Below are 19,406 nucleotides of genomic sequence, written 5' to 3' on the forward strand. Positions count from 1 at the left end.
AAGTGCATTGAAAGTATTTTTTTATATATAGGCTATAGCTATATATTTTTTTGTGTGTGGCAAAAGCAGATAACTCCACATTTCATGTTTCAGAGTTAAACAAAGCCTAGTAATTGCTACGATACTTAATAAAACACTTAATCTTTGTAATGTTAATCTCCTCAGCTGACATCTAGACGCCTGTCAAACTTTGTTGTTGTGAATAACGTACACGCGATACAGAGAGCTTTTCCCTCACCACTAACCTGCTGTTTTAGCAAGATTCCGTGAAAAAGTTTCAGCTCTTATTTTCCTTTTACGCCATGAAGAAGATATCACGGGTTCATCAAGCTCGTTGAAATCCATCCTCGATAACTTTTAATCAGCTTTGACGAAACTCCTCTCAGCTAGCGCGTCTTTTCAAAGTGACTAGCAGGCTTGTCACCTGACCTGAATACTGCGCACTGTTTCACAAACAAGGGTCCTTGTCGTTTCTGCTGTAAAACATGAACTCGCGATGCCTTGACAGGAGATACCCCTCGCTGCAGACTGTAGCGCGGTGACATCACGTATACACGTCACGTATGTACGTCACGTATGTGTTACCACGCATGCGCAAAGTAGACGCATGTGCGCACGCGCAAATTATACGCATTTGCGCACGCGCAGTTCATTACAATCACTTCCGGCGATGGATTCGATGGCAGTAAGTCAATAAGGATTATTTATGCTGTTTTAACAATTGTTCTTTTGTGTTAACGCATCAGAAATGTTTTAGATTTGACAAAAAATGTTATGTTTTATGATCTCATATTATCAAAATGACTTCAGCGAGATTCAGCGAGTCTTAAAATGATATGTATAAGTCTTAATTCGCCTTTAAACAAATTAAGGTTTGAAAGATGTCTTCAAATAGAGCAGAAAGACTTATGTAAGTAATGTAGTTGATTGTTCCATCCATTGCAAAAGAAATGTTGTTCCTCAGTATCAGATCGTACTGTAAAAGTTACATTCGTGAATGTAGTGAGTAGTACACTTACAGTACGTAAGTTATGTTAAATACATTTGTGGTGAAATTAATTAAAGTAATGGAGTTGAACATTGTATTTTGCTCAAATAAGATTCATTGTGATTCTCCTTAGTTGTTTTTATCATTTAAACAGCATAACTTTTTTTTTTAAACTAGTTTATGTTGTTCATAAATAAATAAAAGTCTCTTAGGTACTTTACAGACAAAGCCAATAACTTTGTTTAAAAAAAAAAAAAAAAAATATATATATATAATTCCTTGTATGACTCTGTACTATATTAATGCCTTTCTTCAAAATGATCTATATTGTTTGTTCTGTATTTTATCTAAATTAGGTGTTGTGAACTGGAGTGCATTTTCCAGCAATACAAGCAAGAGTTCCGGGTGCCCTTCTCGTTAACTCTGTGCTTGCACTGCAATATACGAGGACTGCCCACCTGGGGCTGGGTGTGTGGGTGATGGCAGAAGGGGAGTCCTGCGTTGATTTTATTCTGATAAGGAGGTTGAGGGTTATGCTCAGTTGATTGTTTTTTCAATGATGGAGGGGAATTTCAAGCTGAGTGTGTGTGTGTGTGTGTGTGTGTGTGTGTGTGTGTGTGTGTGTGTGTGTGTGTGTGTGTGTGTGTGTGTGTGTGTGTGTGTCTGTCTGTCTGTATCTCTCTTTCTCTCTCTGTGTGTGTGTGTGTGTGTGTGTCTGTCTGTCTCTGTGTGTCTCTGTCTGTGTTTGTGTGTGTGTGTGTGTGTGTGTCTGTCTCTGTGTGCGTGTCTGTCTCTGTGCTTGTGTGTGTCTGTCTGTGTGTGTACAGATGTATGTGATTATCTGTATTTGTACATATTTCTTTTACACAATTATCTTTGTTTTGAAATAAAAGTTATGACTGTTATGAGTTTTTTTTTGAGTTGGCATGCATAATATCGGATACAGAGATTGACAATGTGCTGTTTAACTTCAATATTGGAATAGATGTTTTATGATAGCCTATATAATGCACAAAAATAAACAATTATTAACTATTAAAGGGGAATGATTAAAATAAGAAATATATAAGGTGCCATCAGTGTTTACAGTAATTTTGTAATTTACAAAGTGAAGTGCAATAAAAGACAGAATGAATCTAAGGCTGCTGGTGTCCTTTTATAAATCCACCATTGAGAGCATTCTTTCATATTGCATCTCTGTGTGGTTTGCTGCGTGTTCTGCTGCCGACAAAAAGGCTCTGCAGAGAATCATCAAGACTGCAGAAAACATTATAGGATGCCCTTTACCATCTTTGTCAGACATTGCACTTTGTCGCACTCTCTCAAGAGCCAAAAACATCATCAAGGACAATACTCATCCAGGTCACCTTTTGTTTCAACTGTTGCCTTCTGGTAGGCGTTATAGGTCTATACAATCCAGCACCACCAGATTCAAAAATAGCTTATTTCCAAATGCACTGTTTTAATTCAACTTTATACTGATTTTATACTGTTTTTATTTTTGATTTATTTATATCTATTATTTTATGTACTGTAAGGATTATTTAAATGTATTTATTGTATACACCAGTGGAGAGTGATCCCAATTTCGTTGTATTGTAAAGTACAATGACAATAAAGGCATTCAATTCAATAGAATGTAAAAATAAACTTTAAATAAAATACTACACAGATATTACACAATAATACATTCTAAAATTTCTCATAAGTTTACCTTAAATCAGGCATAGTTAAAACTATGGATGTGTGTTTTACTTCTTTTTGCTGCTTTCATTATTACTTTAGAGTTTTTAAATACATTAACATTTTTGTTAAATATTATGTCAAATTGACGCGGGACGTCAAAACACGTGACGTAACCGCGTAACGCGCATGCGCTGTCGCCGCGATATGGCGCATGCGTGGTAACACATACGTGACGTACGTACGTGACGTATTGTATATACGTGACGTCACCGCGCTACAGTCTGCAGCGAGGAGTACTTGCTTGACAGTGGAAAATACCGGCTTTTGTGACAAAGGGTTCAGTCAATCTTGTCAGGCGTCTATTTCAGCGGAGAAAAGTTAGGTGAGGATATGGAGAGTGTCAAAATAAAGGTACCGTATAATCGATATTTTATGTGTTGCATCGATGCATCGTATCGTTAGACTTTTGATCGATGTATCGATCCATATCGATGTATTGTTACACCCCTACTGGCAGTACCAGATGGTTCTTGATATGTCAGGAATCTGAGCATGGAGACAGCAAACTGACCTTCATTGAAGAGAGCAATCCTATATTTTAGCTTTTTGGCAGTTGAAAAATGAGACAGCTGACAGCCCAGTGGCAACATTGCTTTCCCATGATGCTTTAAGCATGGAACCTGTCTCTTCTTCTACAAATATCTCTCTCTTTCATTGTTTCTCCCTCTCATTATCTACATCTCCATTACAACATCCACGTATAAACTGCAGTATAATTTCATCAAGTTTTTTTTTTTTTTTTTTGTATCATAATTCTTCAAAAATAATAAAATATAAAAGTCTTACCATAAAACTGCAGTGAAATGTGATCATTGTAAGCCAGATGACAAATTATACCAGTTCCAGTGTGTTCTGCCACACTGGAACCCAATTAATCCTGCCATATGACCAAAAGTTTGGGGTCAGTAAGATTTAAAAAAAAGAAATGAATAGTTTTGATCTGCAATTACATTGATAAAAAGTAACAGTAAAGACATTTATAATGTTACAAAAGTTTCTATTTCAAATAAATGCTGTTCTTTTGAACTTTGTATTCATCAAAGAATCCTGTAAAAATGTATCATGGTCTAAAAAATATATACACTATATATTAAGCAGCACAATTGTATAATAATACGAAATGTTTCTTGAGCAGCAAAATCAGCATATTAGAATGATTTCTGAAGGATCATGTGACACTGAAGCCTGGAGTAATGATGCTGAAAATGCAGCTTTGCCATCACAGGAATACATTACATTTTAAAATATATTATTTAGAAAACAGTTATTTAAAATTGTAATAATATTTCACAATATTTCAGTTTTGTATTCCTTGGTGAGCACGAGGACATTTTCAAAAACAAAAACATTTACTGACCCCAAACTTTTGAACGCTAGTGTATCTGTTTCCAGTATATTATTAATGAAATTAAATAATTTTCATTGATCATGATAATTTGAAACGGTATATTTGTTTTTTCGCTGGTGTCATGTGCCAGTGTGACCTGGACCTGTAATGTTGCTTTGTGAGGTTTACTTTAAGATATAAATAGAGTGCTATGTTGTAACTGAAATGCTTTAAAAGTCTATTTCTCACCTTCTTCTTCATCTTTACATTCTTGAAGATGGCGTGCACTCTCCAGGTCTTCGCAAACATGGCGCCAAACGCTGTTGTGTAACCCACAATGAGGATCCATGTACGGACCTAAAAACGTTAAATGTGAAAGTAAGACATGGCTTGTTACAAACCAATAGTTATTATAATGTAGGCACTGGAATGCTACCCCAAAAACCAAGATTAGACTGTAACACCAGTCTATAGAATACAAAGCAGCAGAAACTGCAAAACCATAAAAATATAGTTACAACAAGTTACAACAATCTAATTTAGGTTTATAAAAAAATGTGACCATTTTTACAGCTGCAACTATTAACATATCTGACAACTATAAATTCATAATCACATGTTGAGTTAATTTAATTCTGTAGAATCCAGCGCAACACTCGATACATCACATAAAACCACATCAAATCTAAACAAAACAAGATGTAATGACAGTCCTGCCTTATAGATACTGAGAATTACTTTCCCAGAGGAGCTCAGAATAAAGAACACTAGATCTGTGGAAGAGGGTCAGAAGTTGAAGAGAGGACAAAAAGAAAAGAACAAGTCTTCCACAGAATTCACCCTGCCACCCGATTTGCTTTCTGATAGTAGAAGTGGGATCACTGTATTTATTGGTAAAGAAAACTTGGTAACCCTTTAGTTTAGGGTCCAATTCTCACTATTAACTAGTTGCTTAATAGTATGCATATTACTAGAATTTTGGCTGTTTATTAGTACTTATTGAGCACATATTAATGCCCTTTTCTGCATGGCCATATTCTACATTCCTTAATCCTACCCAATACCTAAACTTAACAACTACCGTACTAACAATTAATATGCAGTAATTAGGAATTTATTGAGGCAAAAGTCGTAGTTAATAGTGAGTGAAAATTGGCCCCCAATCTAAAGTGTGACCGAAAACATTAATTAAAAATAGAAATAATTAATTTCTAATTGATTGTAAATATAATAATGAATTTCTCTCTGACACATAAAAATATGTTGCTAATGTTCAAAATATATTAGCGGAAAAAGTCCTTATTGTTGAGTCCTAAACATTTGTCTTTGAGTCCAAGAAAAAAGATTATTAATTGCCCAAATTCACCCCATCCTTCAACAGGCCGTAGAGAACAGAGCCCGTCTCAGGCAGGTAGCATGTGTCCTGCTCAACACATTTGTGAGCTATTTCCCCTGTGACTGGAGTTACTGCAGTAGCCAAAGCCTCATAATTAAAAGGTGGATTATGGTCACATGCAAACAGACAGTGGAGGCGTGACGAGACACATCCAATCATGCTTACTCAGTTTGGTAATACAGCCTGAGTAGAGGTGAAAAGTGTTCGGATTCAAATATAGAGGAGACCAGGGACAGTTGTCCCCGTGGAGGTTGGCACAGGGGAAGCTCGAAATCTCAGAAAGGTTTTGAGTCAGATATCCAGTTGCACAAATGCTTGTTCCCTTTCAAGGGAACTTCGAGCTGCGTTTGAGACGCGGTGGGAACGCTCTGCGTGATTGCGTCATGAAGCACGTGTAAAATCAGTCCAATGGAAGCCCGATACGTCATGGGTGACGTCATAGACCAGGAAACTATAAATCACCCTTGAAAACAGACCACGACAGCTTCTGTAGTCTTCAGCAAGCGCTCTCTGTGATTCTGTCCTTGTCTATTTATTGTTGTTTGTCAAGCCCAATATATATATCACTATCTATCATTATGGCGAGCGAAGCAATATTATAGACGTTGTGTTGTTCCCTGCCCTCGTTACATCACGGGTGGGGACACACATCAGCTTTTTGTTGCTGTTTGGGAGTGGAGCATGCAACAGTCATTTCTCGAGGGATCTGACTGTGCATTGCGAGAAGCTGTCCGTGAGGACGCTCCGCTCTCGCCGGGCGTTCTTCGAGGAGGACGGTTCGGTTCGCGTTCCCCGAGCGGGTCTCTCTGTTGCCGAGGCTCGGAGACGGCTCGTATTTCGGGGTTCGAAAACGGATCTGACAGCGGGGGTTGGGACGGGCTCCGCCCTTTCTCAGCTTTCACATGCCAGATCTAGTGTGCTGCGATTTCCAGTTCCGAGGAATTGGTATCGTTAGTGTTTTGTTTAAAAAGAAAGAAAACAAATACAAATCTTTATAAAAAGGCAGATGTTTGAGTTTTCAATGAATACATTTTCCAGCTCATAACTCTGTTGAATAAAGAGGAGCTTTTTTAAAGAAAAAAAGGAGGTTTTATCTAGTGCTGTTGCCAGTTAAATATTTACTGGCCAGCTGAACATTATGAGATTGAAAATAAAGAAGAGTTTGTTAGATGAACTGTATCTTAAAACAGGAAAACTCTGTATCTCAGCCTCCTCGTCGGGGACTGTGGTTTTTCCCTATCTCCACACTGAGGTGTCGAGATCGTGGAATAAACCAGTTTGTATTTTATGTGTTTAATCCCCAGATGTCTGACTATAGTAATGTTTGGGTATTAAGTATCATAGTATGACATTGCCTCGGGTTAAAGAGACGCTTGCGAGCTTTCTCTCTCCCGAGTCGGCGTTATCGTTATTAACCCCGACGTTACCCACCAGCCATCTTAATAATGAATACATAGGCAGCGCTGGTGGGTAGAGTATATAAGGACATGGATGAATGTGAGGGGCGACTCTCTGAGGAGGGTCGCAGCGCTGCCAGTTCGGTTGTTTCCTGCTGGTGGCCGCAGAGTGATATATATGTATATATATATAAGTTTTTCTGATATAAAGATAAAGGAAAATAAAGATATAATTATGTCTGTTCTTCTGGACGCTCCGCTTTCAAGAAAACTAAGAAATAAACCATTCAGCGGCGTTCCAGAGGTTTCTTCCTCACCAATCTAATGTTCCTGAGAACTATTATGCTCCTCTCAGCACAAAGTGCAAAACAGAGCGTCGCCATTCGGGCTCCTCCGCAATTGAGGGGTACCTGGGTGGCGGTCGCAGTCTAGCCAGTTAGAGACATGCAAGATCTGAGGACTGTTTTATCTCTAAAATAGCTTTGACAAAGGAGAAGCCCTGACGCCGAGGCGATCTGGCTTCTAAGGGTGGTCCCCTCTGGGGTAGGGACGGTTTTGAGAAATCGTTTCTCCTCAGCACCCTTTGGGGTGCGACTCTCTGAGGAGGGTCGCAGTACTGCCAGTTCGGTTTCCCTGCCGGTTCGCCGTTTCAGGGCACCAAGGTGTCAGTGTCCCCAAACGAGCCTTCAAATAAGAAAAAAGAAGAGCAGTCAGTTCCGTTTCCCTGCCGGTTCGCCGTTTCAGGGCGCCGAAGTGCCTGCTTTTTTCAACGATCCTCCGAGGAGGGTCGTAGGAACTAAGCTAGTTAGAGGTAGGCAAGATCTGAGGACTGTCATCATCTCTAATAAAGCTTAGACAAGAAGTCCTGTCGCAAGAAAACGAAAAAGAAAAAAAAGGCTATCAGGCTTCTGAGGGCTCCTCCGGGGCAGGGACGGTTTTGAGAAATCGTTTCTCCTCGGCGACCTCTGGGGTGCGACTCTCTGAGGAGGGTCGCAGCGCTGCCAGTTCGGTTGTTCCCTGCCGGTTCGCCGTTCAGGGCACCGAGGTGTCAGCGTCCCCATACGATCCTCCGAGGAGGATCGTAGAGCGGTCAGTTCGGTTGTTCCCTGCCGGTTCGCCGCTTCAGGGCACCGTAGTGACTGTTCAACCAAGGGACGGTTTTGAGAAATCGTTTTTCCTCTGGGGTGCAACTCTTTGAGGAGGGTTGCAGCGCTGCCAGTTCGGTTGTTCCCTGCCGGTTCGCCGTTCAGGGCACCGAGGTGTCAGCATCCCCATACGATCCTCTGAGGAGGGTCGTAGAATGGTCAGTTCGGTTGTTCCCTGCCGGTTCGCCGCTTCAGGGCGCCGTAGTGACTGTTCAAACAAATCCAGAGGCCAGTCTTGAGAGACTGGTTCCCCTAGTAAATTTCTGGCAGCGTGGAAACTACTGCCACATATTTCTCAGTGGGTCCTGCACACTATAGAAAAGGGTTTCAGAATTCAGTTCGGTTCTCGTTCGCCCAGATTTCTAGGGGTCCTCCTCTCATTGGTGGACCCCGAGCAGGCTTTGGTTATGGAGCAGGAAGTACTGTCACTTCTGCAAAAGGAGCTGTAGAAGGGGTTCCTCCTCCCAGCAGACAGCCATTACTTCATTGTTTCCGAAAGAGGATGAGGGAGGTTCCCGAGGTTTGCTTTCGGGGGCGAAGCATACCATTATCGGGTTCTTCCATTTGGCCTAGGTTTATTACCCCACACCTTTACAGTATGCGTGGATGCAGCTCTGGCTCTTCTGAGACTCCAGGGCATTCGCGTATTATACTACATCAATGATTGGTTGTTCCTAGCTCAATCTGAGTTTATGGCAGTTCGGCATCGAGATGTCGTTCTGTCTCATTAAGGATGTTGGAGTTGCCTCTCAACGCCAAGAAGAGTGTGCTCTGAGGACCACTTTTCTAGGTGTAGCAATTCTTACAGCCGTAATGGGGTATATCTAGGCCAGTCACTCACTGTGAAACAGTTTCAGACGGGTGGGTCTCATGGCAGTTGCGTCCAACGTATTACTTTTGGCCTTCTGTTCATGAGACCCCTGCAGTGGTGGCTCAGGACCAAGGGGTTTTCTCCGAGGGGAAATACGTTTTCGCATGATCAAGGTCACGCGGCTATGCCTTCGTGCTTCGGTCATGTGGAAGAACCTTGGTTCCTCGCCCAGGCCCAGTGTTGGGGGCTTCTTGTCGACGCATATTGCTATCGACGGATGCTTCCCTCACAAGTGGGGGCGATCATGAGTGGTTGCTCGGCGAATGGCGGACAACACACTGATGGTCTCGTATATCAGAGCAGATATCCTGTTGAGGCAGGGGCTGAGGCCCAGGGGATTGGAGACTTCACCCCGAGGTGGTGGAGCTTCTTAGGGAGAACTTTGGTCTAACTAAAGTCAAGTCGACCTTTCACATCGTTTGTACAACGCATTGCTCTATATGGTTCCCCCTCACGCAGCCAGCTCTTCTCGGACTGGATGCGATGGTGCAGGTGTGGCCGAGGCTGCACCTGTACGCATTTCCCCCGATATCTATGCTCCCGGAGGTTCTGGAGAGGGTTCGCCGGGAAGGGGCTCATCTGCTACTAGTAGCCCCATACTGGCCGACTCGAGTTTGGTTCTCGGACTTTGTCTCTTCTGGACGGCTCTCCCATGGAGATTCCGTTCAGGAGGGACCTGCTGTCCCAGGCAGGGGGCACGATATTTCACCCTCGACCGGAGTTGTGGAAACTGTGGGCCTGGCCTCTGAGGGGGCCAGGCTCATAGAATCCAGTCTCTCGACTGAGGTCGTTGAGACATTCTCCATTCCAGAGCTCCTTCCACGAGAAGACTGTATGCACTGAAATGGAAATTATTCTCCACCTGGTGTGGTGAGCGTCAGTTAGATCCTGTTAACTGCCCTGTTGGTTCAGTTCTCGATTTTCTGCAAGACCGTTTCTCTGCTGGATTATCTCCTTCCACCTTAAAAGTTTATGTGGCGGCTATTTCGGCCTATCATACCCCTCTGGGGGGTACTTCTTTTGGGAGAGATCCTCTGATTACTCGTTTTCTCCGTGGTACATTGAGGTTGAGACCTGCACTGCACTCTAGAGCACCGGCTTGGGATTTAGCCATTGTACTTGAGGGTCTGGCTCTGGCTCCCTTCGAGCCTATTGAAGAGGTTTCAGAAAAATTCCTCACTTTGAAAGCTTTATTTCTCCTTGCTATTTCATCTATCAAGAGAATTGGAGATTTGCATGCCCTGTCGGTTGCTCCGTCATGTCTGGAATTTGCACCTGGTATGGTGAAAGCATTTCTATACCCTAGACCGGGTTATATTCCTAAGGTCCCAGTTAATGTTAGGGGCCCAATAGTGTTGCAGGCCTTTTATCCTCCACCTTTTAATACCCCAGATCAGGAACAACTGAACCTGTTATGTCCAGTTTGGGCATTGGATGCCTACGTTCACAGAGCTGCCCTGTGGCGTAAGTCAGAGCAGTTATTTGTATGTTTTGGGTCACTAAGAAGAGGGTGCCCTGCATCTAAACAGGTTATGAGCAAATGGATAGTTGAGGCTATATCATTGGCTTATGAAGCGGCCGGTCAGCCTTCACCTATGGCTGTACGGGCCCATTCTACAAGGAGTATGGCGGCCTCTACGGCCTTAATTTCGGGTGTTTCCCTTCTTGACATTTGTAATGCGGCAGTTTGGTCCTCTACACATACATTTGTCAGGTTTTATGACCTTGACCTCTCCACTCCTGGGGCGAGGTTGCTTGCTTCTTAGTGTGCGCAAGGACTTCACACAGAACGGGCATTTGTCACTATGGCGTAGTGGGTATGGGGTTCCCACCGCGTCTCAAACGCAGCTCGAAGTTCCCTTGAAAGGGAACGTCTCAGGTTACGTATGTAACCCTGGTTCCCTGAGAGGGAACGAGACGCTGCGTTTGCCTGCCATACTTCCTGCATGCCCTGATCGACTTGCTTCAGACTTTTTCAGAAGCTGTCGTGGTCTGTTTTCAAGGGTGATTTATAGTTTCCTGGTCTATGACGTCACCCATGACGTATCGGGCTTCCATTGGACTGATTTTACACGTGCTTCATGACGCAATCACGCAGAGCGTTCCCACCGCGTCTCAAACGCAGCGTCTCGTTCCCTCTCAGGGAACCAGGGTTACATACGTAACCTGAGACGTTTTCTCTAGCACTTGTTTGGCATGTTGGTTTACAACACCAACGGAATTCTAAATTAGAATAATTAACAATATCATTCAAACTAAAATTCCAATTTCATATTCAATTTTCATTTCAATTCAAATTCCAAATTTTCCAATTGTTTGCTTATCATTGTGACAATTTATCCTTTACAGCACATAAATGTACCCTCAGAAAACGTATGGGACAAAACAAAAAAGACAACTAACCCATGGTCTCTAGACATATTCATATCTGATTCACAGAAATCAGTCATTACTCACAGTACAGAGGGTCTCAAACTCCTTGTCTGACACAAAAGATCCATCCAGACCAAAGAGGAAAATGGAGGCGTACGATAGCAGGCCACCCAGAATGATCAGGTTGTTCATATAGGGACTCGACATTTTAATCAGCCTGCAGATGGAGGGAAGCACACAGCCGATACATTAAATATTCACATTTCATTTATTATTAACAACTGCAATTAAATGAGCATCTACATCCATGACTGTATCATATACTGTGGGATCCAAAAGCCCAAAGCCACTAGTAAAAATGCCTTTATTTTGCATTATTTCAAAACTTATGCAAAATATCCCATTGCAATTTATATTATCAAAATAATAATTGAAATAAAAGATTGAATGAAAGAGCATCTTCTGGGAATCAAGAATATCTGACAAAAATATCGAAACAATTCTCTCAAAAATGTACTGCAAAGCTGAATTTTCAGCAGCCATTTCTCCAGTGTCACATGATCCTTTAGAAATCATTTTGATTTGGTGCTCAAGATTTTTCATTATCTATCATCATTTTTTTATTTGACATTTTTCAAAATCCTAAAACTGAGTTCAACATGAAACGAAAGATCCCAGATTTACAGTGTGGTCTTAGACTATAGTCTCTCTCACTCTTGAACTATTTCCTGTCGTAGTCTCGCTCAGCCCTGACCTGTGGTTGCGGTTTTTGATGTTAAAGAAGAGGAAGGCTCCTGCCATGAGCATGCCCACGATAGTGATGGTGGACAGGATGCTGTAGAGGGGGACGTTTATTTGCCGGCGCTGCAGACGCACAAACGTCCGATCCTTCGGCGGTTCAACACCTACGAGAGTCATGATGGTTCACAGTCAGTTACTCTTGGAGTCATCGCAAAGAACGTCATCTCAGAGAAAGCTTTCAACATTTCCCTCTGTAATTTAAATGACTAAGATTGTAAAATGCCACTCATGTGACATACAGTTTTAGCTCTATTTCTGCACAATGTTACATAATAATATTTGTGGATGGGTTTAAAAACGGTGACCGTGATGTAAGATGCGATTACCGGTAGATCTCACATCATAATGAGAAGTTGGAAGACAGTAGAGCACTTAAACCAAATGAGTCACCAAAATGAGTCAAGAGTTATTTGCGTGACTTGACAACCTTGGTGATTTCAAGTACAACTGTGAGGCTTTACTGCTATTAGCTCAAAAGCAAATGGTTTACTCTTTTTCATTTAGAAAACAATCTCAGTTGGGGTGAGTGTTTGGGCATTTTTTTCCCTCTTAACTCTTTTCCCGCCAGAGTATTATTTTTCATTATTATTAAGTTTCCAGCCAGCGCCAGCATTTTTTATCATATTATACACAAATATTTCATGGCCCCCAGAATAATTTGTGTGAATATGTAAACAGTGAATATATCAAAAGAAAGAACATAGCCTAAAAGATTTTATTCAGCTTCATTCATATTTTTTTTTTATCAACACTTTGAATGTGGGTAAGTTTCTTCAAAAAAACATTTTGAACAAAAAGCTAAGAAAATTATGTTTTGTCAAAGATTTTGTCCAGATCGGATTCAGAACGATGATAAAAACATAGATTGAGTCCATCAAAGCTTGCACAGTCCTATACCTCTTTGCAGGTTTCGGCACTTTTCTCAGTAACGTTGGGCAGTTTTGATTTATATGCTGTTTCATGTTTGGTGATCACATTAGCTTACTTGTGCATTAACAACTTCTATCCGCTTCTTCTGGTTTACACAGATCATTTTCTTTGCTTGTTTTTGGATCCGGAGATGCTGTACTATTTCACAAGATCTGCGGCCCTACCCTATAACAGTAAAAACACGGTTTGCTGGAAAAACTCATCGATTGGCTGGGAAGTGTTTTGTCATAAATGATGGAATATCTCAACAATGGTGGGGAAAGAGTTAAGTATGCCAAATGAGTTCTTCAGATTCCCTCTTAACAAGTTCCATTAAAGTAAGACAATTAAACGTTTTACTTGCTGTCCACCACTGTGTTCCTCAGAGGCAATTAAAAAAAAACAACAACAACAACAACAACAAAAAAAACCAGGGAATAAGGAAAAAAAACAAAACAAAAGAATGTCAATGTGGGCAAACAGAAAAATAACTCTTGAATTATTCAGATGACCACACACAGAACAGTGGGTACACAACATTGGCAGGCGTGTGAACCTTCTGTCTCTCTCTCTCACTCAAACGCTGACCCGCAAACACACACAAACGGGGCTTTTCCTACCTTGGAACCTGATGGTGTTGTTGATAAGGTCCAGTACATCTGCAATGGCGTTGTACTCGCCCACCTTCACCTCTTGACCCTCTGTGAAAGACAACAAGAACAAGAGGATGACGGAGATAAGAGCAGTGTGTTCAAAGCCGGCGCCCCCAGAGAGAAACATAACAATAGACAGTACATTTAGTTTCTGTGCGCTCCACTGCAGAATCTGCCCAACATACTGCCCAGAATACTCAGGGCGATGTTGACCTCAAAAGTATGTAAATTGCAACCTCACACATTTGCACATCAATTAAAAGGCACCAGATTAGAGAGTCTGGAAAAACAATGAATTGAAACATTGATCTTATGATGAATAACACAGAAAACCTAGCTTTTCTAACAAGGATGCATTGTTGATTTGTACACACTTTTTGCTTTGGCAAAAATGTCCTTTAAAGGTGCAGTAAGTGATTTCTGGTAAGAGTTGTTAATATTTGAAATCACCAAAACAAACACCCCTACCCAAAAGGATCACACCCCTATCTTGATACCTCCACCCCCACATGTACACGCTATGTACACCACATGTACACGCTACAGGCAACGACTATGGTGGATTCTGCTGTGCCTGCCGCCCGAGGGTATGATGTCTTCAATAAGTGAAAGCAATTTGTGTTACTATGATAATTCAGGTCTAATGTCTAATTGTTGTTTAGCTCCTCTACTCCTTCGATGGCAAAGTCATCCCTTCCATCCCAGAAAATAAAACAGTTTTCATGAACAGCTCCATACATAACACGATAGTCCAAGTAACTAATATATTACAAATGTGTCCGTCCGATGCACTTTTCAACAATGTTTTTTTTTTTTTAATCGCTTACTGCACCTTTAAATTAAGTCAATATTTAGCCTTGCTATATATTAATTTTAGCCCATTTTACTCAGAATGAAATGGCACAATATAGTAAAAAATGTTTTGCATTTATTATTTAACATTTTTGAAAGTCTCTTATTCTTACCATGGACGCATTTAATTGATCAAAAATACAGTAAAAACAGTAATATTGTGAAACATTATAACACCAGTTTAAATATATTTTAAAATGTAATTAATTTGTGATGGAAAAGTTATATTTTCAGCAGCCATTACTCCAGTCTTCAGTGTTACATGATCCTTCAGAAATCATGAGGCTGTTTTTACTTCTTTCTTTTTTTCCCTTAGTTTTATTCCCTCCATTTATTTATCACCATAATGCATATTTTTCATTTTGTCTTTGTTATTGCTAACAAAAAACCCCCCGAAAAAACCCCAAACAAACACTGAACTAGGTTTTAAAGATGAAAACAGATGGTTGGTTAGGTATAACTTGAGGTTTTGTATCCAAAAATGCAATAAAATAAAGCTTAGTGTCAATAAATCCCCAGGAGAACAAGACTTACTCTCAGAAGGCAAAGCCTATTCCAAAAGCCATCTTAAAACTCAATATTTCTCCCTGGTGTTCGCTTTAAAACTACTTGTGTATTGACTGTCACACTTACAGGGAAAAATGCATTCCTTCTAGAGATGAAGACTAACTTTAAAAAAGAGAACATAGGAAATAAGATATTTATCATTTAGCTCCTGGAAGTATATAGTTCCCTTTCAAAGTCACTCCGAGTTACGTCGGATGACGGAGAATGGGGGTTTCGCCAGAAAGCCAATCCTCTTCGAGTATTAAAAAACGAGCCAATGGCAAAGAAATGCCATGGGTCTGCGGAATTTGCATAATGTATCTCCGCCCCACCGCGTGGGTATTTAAGGAGAGACACCTGCAACAGCAGATCATGTTTTCGCTTCGGAGCCAAGAGAACCTCTTCACTCCACAGCCACAAGACCTGAGTTTACAAGTGACTCACCTCTTCGAGACGAGCGAACTCTCCAGTGTTGGTGTGACGGCGGTACCCAGCGAGTCTTCACATTGCCTGCGATCTGTGCAGTGGTCTGCCTGACTTTGTGTATTCTCCCTGGTCGCCTCAGCATTGCAGAGTTTTTCCTCTCCTAAAAGAGCTGCACGTGGCACGTCTTTTTAAAGATGTCTCGCCCGTGTTCTTCTGGTTGCGGTCGATTTTTGTCATCTTCTGATGGGCACGAGCGCTGCTTTGTGTGTCTGGGCTTTGAACACGCTAAGGCAGCGCTCGTGGATGACTCATGTTCCTTCTGTGGGAACATGGCCATCGCAACACTAAGATTAAGACTCAATGATCTTTCAGTGAGAGTCCCCGCGTCCACCACCCGTTCTGCTTCCTCCACGAGAGGTGGTAGTTCGGCTGGGGGACAGGGTGATCTGAGGGTGACTGTGTGGAGCAATCCGACGATGCGTCCTCGGACCACGCCCCCCTCCGCTGTGTTGCAACCCGCGAGTGCCGCGGTGACTCAGGCGGGTCCTTTTTTGGAAGCCCCGCGTGTTTCATTCGGCGCTCCAGAGGATGACACGATGTCGATCGCGGCATCACAAGGTGGGCTCGATTCTTCGGGAAGTGAGGATGCGGCTGCGTTGCCTCCTTCGGGAGTCCCAGCGTTGCCCGTGTCGGATCCCGAGATGACAGCCATGCTGTCCCGGGCAGCCGTGAGCATCGGGCTAGAGTGGAACCCTCCGCCCTGTCCCGAGCGCTCGCGGCTGGATGATTGGTTTTTGGGTGCGGCTGCCGCCTCACGGCCTCAGCCAACCCCAATTCCTTTCTTCCCGGAGCTGCATGAGGAGCTGTCGAGATCAGGGGCGTAGCACAAGATCCCGGGCCCTATGTATAGGCAGTCCTGATGGGCCCCCATGTTCCAAATACAATATATTCCAGACTTTTCAAGGGCCCTCTCTCCCCTTGGGGCCCTGGTAATCAGTACTGGTTTTACCCCCAGTCCGACGCCCCTGGTCGAGATCATGGAAGGCTCCTTTGACCTCCCGTGAACGCTCGTCAGCTTTCTCCGCCTTTCCTCCCCTCGATGGCGCAGCTGTCCATGGGTACACTGGGATTCCCCCGGTGGAGCGCTCTGTTGCGATGCAACTGTGTCCTCAGAGCGCATCCTCTCGTGGTAATCCTAAGCACCCGTCCAAGGCCTGTAGATTCTCGTCATCTATGGTGGCGAGGTCTCACAGAGCTGCAGGACAGGCGGCTGCCGCTTTGCATGCGATGAGCACCTTACAGGTCTACCAGGCCCAGCTGCTCAGAGACATGCACGAGGGCAGGACTGACCCAGGGACGTTCGACGAACTGCGTGCCGCCACTGACATCGCTCACCGGGCGACGAAGGTGGCCTCACGCTCCCTGGGTCAGGTGATGGCCAATAATGTGGTCCAGGAGCGTCACCTTTGGCTGAACCTGGCCGATATGCGGGACGTTGAGCGGACTCGTCTGCTCGACGCCCCCATATCCCAGGCCGGCCTCTTCGGCGGAGCGGTTGAAGACTTCGCCCAGCAGTTTTCGACCGCACAGAAGCAGTCTGAGGCGATCAAACATATTCTGCCCCGACGGCCAGCTGCTGCCTCCACCCAGCCGTCGGCACAGACGCCTCAGCCTGCTCGCCGCCGAGGGCGCCCTCCTGCAGCTCCCGCCCCTCCCGCACGGCCCCAGCAGCAGCCTCCGCGTCGTGGAGGAAGCCGCAGGAAGGCGCCCCAGCCCCCTCAGGCCCCGCGCCCCGCTAAACGCCAGGCCAAGCGGCGTTCCTGAGACGGGCTGCTCAGTGATGGTGTCGGTTTTTTCCCAGGAGGCGGTTGCAGGCCCCCTCCTTCCCCCGGTGGAGGGCCGGGGGAGAAACTTTTGTTCTCCACTCCCCGCTGCTCACCCACGGGTGGGCAGCACCCTAATGTGGTTAAAGAAAGAACCGAAATGTCCATCACTGAGCATACAGAGCCGGATGACAGTGTGCGACGCCCCCGTGCCTCGCCACTCTCGTCCTGCTCTGTCTCTGAGGGCGAGGATGACAGTGCGTGCTGTCCCCGGACCACACCACTCTCATCCCCCTCTATCGCCAGACCCCTGGCAGAGCAGACCCCCGTGGAACGCTGGTCCTTCCCTGGTCTCCTCTGTCAGGGCGCGGAGCTTGGCTGTGCACACGCTCAGGGCCGCTATGCCACCCTTGCCTGTGCCGGTCACTCCGCTTCGCTGCCCCTCCGGGGGGACGTCTGTGGCTCGGATGATTCCACTGGATCAGTTTTTGGGGGCTTGGTTAGAGCTCCCCAATCTGTCCCGTTGGGTCGCCCGAACTATCAGGCTCGGCTATGCGATTCAGTTCGCACGGTCTCCTCCCCGCTTCAGGGGAGTCCACTTTACTATGGTCGGTGGCAATGCCCCGGTCATGAGAGCGGAGGTTGCTACCCTGCTGGCGAAGGGTGCAATCGAGGCTGTCCCTCCAGCCGAGATGAGGTCAGGGTTCTACAGCCCCTACTTCATTGTCCCCAAGAAAACCGGTGGGTTACGGCCAATCCTGGACTTGCGCGTCTTGAACCGCTCCCTTCACAGGCTGCCGTTCAAGATGCTCACGGCCAAACGCATTTTCGAATGCGTGCGGCCACAGGATTGGTTTGCAGCGATAGACCTGAAGGACGCCTACTTTCATGTCTCCATTTTACCTCGACACAGACCGTTTCTTCGGTTTGCTTTCGAGGGGCAGGCATACCAGTACGCGGTTCTCCCATTCGGGTTGGCTCTGTCTCCTCGCGTCTTCACGAAGGTCGTCGAGGCAGCCCTTGTTCCCCTACGCGAACACGGGGTTCGCATCCTGAATTATCTCGACGACTGGCTAATATTAGCTCACTCTCGAGATCAGGTTCCAATAACTCCGACCTGCCGTCAGACCTTCACCCCGTGGCGGAACCTCAGTTTTCTACGGGCCGGAGTTCCCCTAGAACGAGTTTCCAGGCATGTTGTCGTCGCCACAGATGCCTCTGCCACGGGCTGGGGCGCCATGTGACATGCAGCCGCGGGCTCCTGGACAGGACCCCAGCGCCTCATGCATGTCAATTGCCTCGAGTTGCTGGCAGTACGCCTTGCCCTGCACCGCTTCCACGCGTTGCTCCTGGGTCAACACGTACTTGTCCGCTCGGACAATACCGCGACTGTAGCGTACATCAACCGTCAGGGTGGTCTACGCTCTCGCCGTATGTCGCAACTCGCACGCCACCTCCTCTTATGGAGTCAGAAGCACCTGAGGTCCCTTTGTGCTATTTACATTCCAGGAGTGCGGAACCTTGCAGCCGACGAGCTGTCACGGCTCCGGCCAACCTCTGGCGAATGGCGACTCCATCCCCAGTCGGTCCAGCTGATATGGGACCAGTTCGGGGACGCACAGATAGATTTGTTTGCCTCCCACGACTCATCCCATTGCGCCCTGTATTACTCCCTGACCGAGGGCACGCTCGGCACGGATGCACTGGCGCACAGCTGGCCGCAGGGCCTACGCAAGTATGCGTTTCCCCCAGTGAGCCTTCTCGCACGTACTCTGTGCAAGATCAAGGAGGACGAGGAGCAGGTCATTTTGGTCGCCCCATACTGGCCCACCAAGACCTGGTTCTCCGAACTGGTACTCCTCGCGACAGCACCTCCTTGGCCAATTCCTCTGAGGAAGGACCTCCTTTCTCAGAGACGGGGCACCCTATGGCACCCTCGTCCCGATCTTTGGAGACTCCACGTGTGGCTCCTGGATGGGACGAGGCAGGTTTGAGTACCCTGCCACCAGCGGTGGCGGCTACCATCACTTCCGCTAGAGCATCGTCCACGAGACATGTCTATGCGTTGAAGTGGAACCTCTTCGTTAACTGGTGCTCTTCTCGCCGAGAAGACCCCAGGAGATGCTCGATCAGCGTTGTGCTTTCCTTCCTGC

At 45.0% G+C, this 19,406-nt stretch overlaps 1 protein-coding gene across 2 annotated transcripts in view; it reads right to left on the minus strand.

The window, feature by feature from the left end:
* Positions 1 to 19,406, minus strand: part of gabbr2 (gamma-aminobutyric acid (GABA) B receptor, 2) — a 255,725-nt gene that overhangs the window by 43,172 nt on the left and 193,147 nt on the right. For both annotated transcript variants that reach the window (XM_056257645.1, XM_056257646.1), the window contains exons 9-12: positions 13,574 to 13,654; positions 11,998 to 12,148; positions 11,328 to 11,460; positions 4,311 to 4,418 (exon numbers count right to left, since the gene is read on the minus strand). In XM_056257645.1, coding sequence (XP_056113620.1) covers positions 4,311 to 4,418; positions 11,328 to 11,460; positions 11,998 to 12,148; positions 13,574 to 13,654 — 473 coding nt within the window. The remainder of the gene's footprint in view (positions 1 to 4,310; positions 4,419 to 11,327; positions 11,461 to 11,997; positions 12,149 to 13,573; positions 13,655 to 19,406) is intronic.

The sequence above is a fragment of the Rhinichthys klamathensis genome, unplaced genomic scaffold (genome assembly GCF_029890125.1).
Source record: "Rhinichthys klamathensis goyatoka isolate OS25496 unplaced genomic scaffold, OSU_Roscu_1.1 h1tg000140l_1, whole genome shotgun sequence".
Classification (NCBI taxonomy): Eukaryota; Metazoa; Chordata; class Actinopteri; order Cypriniformes; family Leuciscidae; genus Rhinichthys; species Rhinichthys klamathensis.